A 6,000-nucleotide genomic window follows, 5' to 3' on the forward strand; every position below is an offset into this window, starting at 1 on the left:
TTAAAATTAGTGCACACTGATTAAACTGACTCTTCTCATAATTACTCAGATTAGGGAGTAAAATTATACTTGTAAAAAAACTACTGTTGCCATAATAATTTTCACCCTTATAGCCACATGAAGTAGCCAGTTTCTTTGCTTTCAAATTTTCATTTATGACATTTCTACAACACAACAACCAAATAATTTCCTGGTCACATATTCAAACCACTTTTTCAAGTGTATAATTTCTGTTGGAGTGACTTTATTATGAAAGTTTTGCAGGTTTAATGTAGAACTTAAGCTATTGTTGTTCAATCAAACCATAAATTTAATTCAGTGTTCTGTCATGTGAAACAGTCTAATTAATTTTCTTTCTATTAAAAACAGATAGCAAGAATAATTCAGATCAGATAATGCATTGAGTTGTATTATCTGAACGATAATTTTGAATTTTTATGAAGGAAAGGTCCTCAAGACTAAGAAAGTACAGATTAGTACCACTTATCTGATAATTCCTTCTCTTCTTTTACCCTTGTATAATGTGATTTCTGCTTGTGGATGGGAAGAGAAACAGCTGTCTCAGAATTTATTATGCTAGAGATTCACTTAGCCCTCTATCACATATATGATTATACAGTAAAACGTGTTATAGCTCTTTCTCAGAAATCCAGTAATTTCTAGTTTAATCTCTTTTTCACGGTTTTGGTAGATGATACTTCATATGTTTGCACTGGAGTCATCTGTCTTTATTTATACAGACATTCTCGGGGTCCCTCATGACTGAATCTCACTAGGGCTGCGACTTCTCTTTCACCCTCTTGAAAAGATCTAGACCTTAATAATAACTAGAAATACTAGTGGACTTTTAGATAGCACCTCCTCCCAACTAAAAACAGGCAAATGGAGAACAGTTGGTAAGTCTATCTTTTATTAAAATTAAAGTGCTTTTGTTTATCAAATTTGCATTTTTTTGTAAATGGTCTAGAAAAGTAATGTTGAGACTCCATTTTTAAAAGATTGACAGAATATCGTCTTTTGTCACATAAGAATGCCATTATCAAATATTAAGTAGACAAAATACTGTGACAAAGGGTATTTGATGCCAATACTGAATAACAGTAAAATCAGTAGCAGGATTTCTAATTTATTATTCTTGCTACTGAAACGTGGTAGTGGATGGGGCCTGAGAGAAGGGATCCAGCATTTACCAAGCACCACAGGTAAGTCAGGAACTATGTGTCTGCTGCAAAGTAGGATTCCCTTAGCTTATCTAATTGGTTGGAAATTTGCAGAAAGAAATTGGAAGCCATGAGATGAATTTTTATTTAATGGGAGAATTTTGAAAATCAGTATTTTTAACAAAAATTTTGGTATCTGACAGAGTCTTCCGTTGAAATCTTAGGACTGATAGCTTGTTTGATGTTTTTGGAGGATAAGTGAGCTTCCTGTCCCACCATCAGTATGAACAGTCTGGCTTTGGATATCTGGGGCCTGTCTCTTAGGCCTTTTCAGTCCTGTAATGAGGGATTTTGCCCACATGATTGACCTGCACGCTAATAATTTCACTCAGATATTCACTTCAGAGGTGTATACAGAGTCTTCCCCCATTTCTCCCTTACCCAGCCTTCTCTGTAATTCCTTTCCTAATAGTCTCATCACAACAAATGATTAAGCCTTTCTACTATTGTCTCTTTTAGCTAAATCAGAGCAAGTGATTGATGAAGTGCCAGGTTCCAAGAACAGATAGACATCCTCATACCCTGAGGCTCTTCCTGCCTCCACCCTCGCTTGATGCTCACATACTGCTTGTGTTAACTTGTGTTTTTACATGAATTGATGGCATCTGTATCTAAACTTTAAACTCCTTAAGGACAAAGACTGTGTGTTATTCTGTTCTCTCTCTCTCACATTCTTAACTCTTCCACTCAATGTATACTTGATTGAACTCATGAACATGGTTTTGAACATCTACATTGAGTTTAAGAATCTGCAAGATTAATATTGTGATACCGTTACAGAGTGTAGACCCTTATAGTAAATTCTGTTATTGTTTTCCATAAAACCCCACGTATTCCCGGCCTTTCTCTTGCCCTCTGTTATTCCAACTCATATAGGTAGGTAGCCCTTTTGCAGATCCATTGTAAAACCATTTTTCCTGCCTGAGCCAGAGGAAGCGATGGTCCAGCCTTATGGACCATGTGTAAAAAGAAATTATATATTTTTTTGTAAACTGTGGACTGTAAGCAATATGAAAACAGGGACTCCATCAAATTCATACTCTTTTCTCTCCCCAGTGTCTAGCAAGTGTCTGTCATCTAGTCAGTGCTCACAGAATATTTGAGATGTGGATAGGTGAGTGGAATACATGCAAGAGAAATTGAGATGTGGTGATTATAACTGCTCTATGTGATTTTCAGCACCAGCTCCCCATTGTAAATTAGTTTAAGCTGGACTCTGTTGGTATGATTGGTGCTTTAAAATTAGTTGATGTTGGCCATCATTCTGGTGACACCTGTCTAGCATTTTCCACAATTATGACTTCCTTCTTAAAATTTTTAAACTACTCCCTCCCAAAAATAGATAATTTTATTTATCATGACAAATATGTTAATCAATTTGTTTGAAAGTCTTTTGACACTTTATAAAGTGGTGACCTTTGTTCAAGTGACTGTTCATCTGACACACCCGGCCTGTGTGCTTTTACTGGGACACAATAATGATGCATGCGTCTGCTACTTCCATTTTCACCTCACCCTGCCATTTGTCACTTTCCACTTCCAGACAGCAGGCAGAGCTATTTGTCTGCCTCAGCTTAATATGTAAATCCCTCATGCACATGAATGCACTGTGGTAGTGTGTCTCTTGTATCACATTTGATAACTCCTGACACGTTCTGCTTTTTGATAGTAAATTCTAGTTTGGCCTTGTGTCCAATTTTAATTATTTTTGTAAGAAAAATGGGACTGTATTCTACAGTTTTTTTATGCTTACTTTCCTTCTACATGTATCCATGTATCAATAGGCATATATATCTTACAGGTTAAAAAAAATGGATTATTCAGAAACTTTGAGTTAAGATAACATGAAATAATTCTACACCATTGTCAGTTAACATTGCATAATTATCTACATCACAGTTTTCATTTATATGATTTAAAGGGAAATGATAGGAAAAAAAGTATAGCCTTGGTATAAGGAAAGTACATACCAAGGAGAAAGGACCTTTTTCAGACTATTGGGTAAAATTAAAAGCTGTTTGGAGGTTATAGTGAGTTAATGTCACACATTAAGTTACCATTTTAAAAGGCAAGCTTATGGGATTGAATGAATTGTATTAATTTAATAAAATATCTAGCAATAATAAAAATTGAAGAATATGTGGAAAATACATTCTTAACAGATAACTTTTGGCAATATGTAACAAATAGCAATAAATGTATTTTGCTTCATGTTATTGTCATGCAAGACATAAAAGGTAGCAGAATTGAGAGAAATGGTAACAGGAGCAAGCCACAGAAAAATGAAGGAGAAAGATGTTGTCAGTGAAGGCTGAAACCTCCAAGTAAGACAAAGTTTGTGATGGATTATTGCAACATCACATATCAACGCTCTTAGAGCTTGTTTATATATTCAGTTATGTATGCTCATTGCAGACCTCTGGCATGGTGGCAAGTGTGGTTACACTTTGTAAGTGGAGGAAGTGAGGCTGAGAAAGGTTTAATAACTTGCTTAATGTCCACAGCCAGCTAAAGAAATGGTCGATGCACTATGCACCACTGCTTCCAACAACCCTTGGCACTGGTGGTATTATTCTCAGTTTATGGAATCTAAGGTTGAGGCACAGAGAAGCTACCTTCTCTTCCTTGGTTACTGTAGCCCTAAGTGGAAGTTTGAGGGTTTGAACTTGCTTCTGTCTCCAGAGCCCTAGCCTCATTCCATTATAAACAACTCCCTCTCCCCACCAAGGTCAGAAAGCTTTTTGGATACTACTTTTTAAAGTTGAGGATTAAAGAACACAAAGTATACAGCTTCTGAATGCTTATCCCATAAATGGATTAGATAACTCCATGTCTTATCTCTAGAACCCTATGCTGAGCTTGTCATTCTTCTACAAGGAGAGCCACAGAAGTCACTGAAATTGTTTTTCTCACTTGGTATCTAAATAGGGGAATGGTGTGACAGCCCTTAGAACTTTTTCAGTCTATTTGTTAATTAAAATCTACTATCTGTCCTTTTCTTTGTAGTATAAAGATGCATTTATGAAAGCAAATCCTGGCTACAAATGGTGTCCTACCACAAACAAGCCTGTGAAATCCCCAACACCCACTGTCAATCCACGAAAGAAACTTTGGGCCTTCCCATCTGACTCTTCAAGAGACTTGCCAAGCCCCAAGAAAGCAAAGACTGAAGAAATGCCTCAGCTTAACTTTGGAATGGCTGGTGAGTTGAGACACTATTTCCACCTGTTCTTTAAGGACAGGGCAGTACATTTCGGCAGCATTTTAAACAATACAGGGGGCAGGGGGACAAAATGTATGACCAATATTAAGCAGTGGCAAAGATATAGCGTATTTTCAAGCATTGGATCATGATATATATATAGAATACATGTAATTTTAAAAAGGATATATAGCCTCAGTGGTAGTGTCATTATAAATATATGTGAATTCCTGACATTGACAGTATGGAAAAGTAGACAGCAACATGGAGATTGTTAGAAGCCTTGGAAATTTTATGTTCACAGAACGGCTTACACACACATACACACCAGTAAGCCATCCCAATATGCACCTTAGTTATCATGCTACTTAAAAAGCCACAATCATGTAGATCATCTGGGTATTGGAAACATTGAGGGCACGAATATGAACAAGTACATCATAAATCTGAGATGGACCTGACAGCTGTGTCTTAGAATTCCCATCCTATCTGTCTCCTCTTGTGTCCATTCATGTATGGGTCAGACAAATTTAAAATTCCAGACGGTGCCATTTGTTATGGGACCTTTAGTGCTCTTTGGGTGGTAAGGTATGCTAAATCATGTATTACCATGAAATAAAGTTCTTATATTCACCCTGCAAGTGGCTCTGTCTTCCCTAGCTATTGCAATACAGTAATCAAAAGAGGAGTTTGCCAGATGAAATTAGCAGATTGAGCAGGCGAAAGGCAGTGATGCTGTGATTGAGCTATAGGGTTCCTATTTCGGTATTAGAAGCAAATTTTCTTCCAAATCAGAGTATTGAGCTATTTGCATATGGAAAGGTTGTGGAAAGAGGTTGAGTGATATTGTGATAACACATTTTTTTAATAACCAATAAATTTAACAAGACTTTATAGTTCACTGTGTGATTCATAGTATATAAAGTGTGTGGCAGTATTCTAGATAATCTACAAAAAATATTATTTTAATCAGTCATGTGTGGTGGCATGTGCCTATAGTCCTGGCTACTTGGGAGGCTGAGATGGGAGGATCACTTGAGTCCAGGAGTTCGAGGCTGCAGTGAGCTGTGACCTTACAACTGCACTCCATCCTGGGTGACAGAGCAAGACCCTGCCTCTAAAAAATGAAGTCTAACATAATGGCAGCATTCTAGGGGGGTGGTGGGGAAGGATGCAGGTGATTGCTATGTGGGTGTCTGTAGTGTCATTCTAAATAAACTCCCAAAATGATGCTTCTACATATCCCAGAAGAATCAGACATAGGTATCTGTCCTTGCTTTAGCTGTCACTTTGTACAATTTTATCTTCAAACCACTTGTTATTAGATAGTCTTGGTGAGCTTTCTGGACTTCCCAGGTTGTATCAGTTGGAGTACTTTCTAAAATATCGTATTATCAGAACTCAGAAAGAGTATATAGATGACTGGCTTCCAGCTGAATTTCTTTGGTCATCATGTAACATCCATTGCTTTTTCTCCCAATTCTCAATCTAGATCAGGGTATGTAGTTTGTTGGTGTTGTTGGCTTTTTTTTTTTTTTTTTTTTTTTTGCATACAATCTCACTCTGTCGCCGAGGCTG

At 37.0% G+C, this 6,000-nt stretch overlaps 1 protein-coding gene across 4 annotated transcripts in view; it reads left to right on the top strand.

Moving 5' to 3' along the window:
• The window catches only part of BBX (bobby sox homolog (Drosophila)), a 282,596-nt gene that overhangs the window by 191,340 nt on the left and 85,256 nt on the right, over positions 1 to 6,000 (top strand). For all 4 annotated transcript variants that reach the window (XM_011995361.1, XM_011995374.1, XM_011995367.1 and 1 more), the window contains one exon: positions 4,227 to 4,422. In XM_011995361.1, the coding sequence (XP_011850751.1) occupies positions 4,227 to 4,422 (196 nt within the window). The remainder of the gene's footprint in view (positions 1 to 4,226; positions 4,423 to 6,000) is intronic.

The sequence above is a fragment of the Mandrillus leucophaeus genome, unplaced genomic scaffold (genome assembly GCF_000951045.1).
Source record: "Mandrillus leucophaeus isolate KB7577 unplaced genomic scaffold, Mleu.le_1.0 Scaffold113, whole genome shotgun sequence".
In the NCBI taxonomy this organism is placed as follows: Eukaryota; Metazoa; Chordata; class Mammalia; order Primates; family Cercopithecidae; genus Mandrillus; species Mandrillus leucophaeus.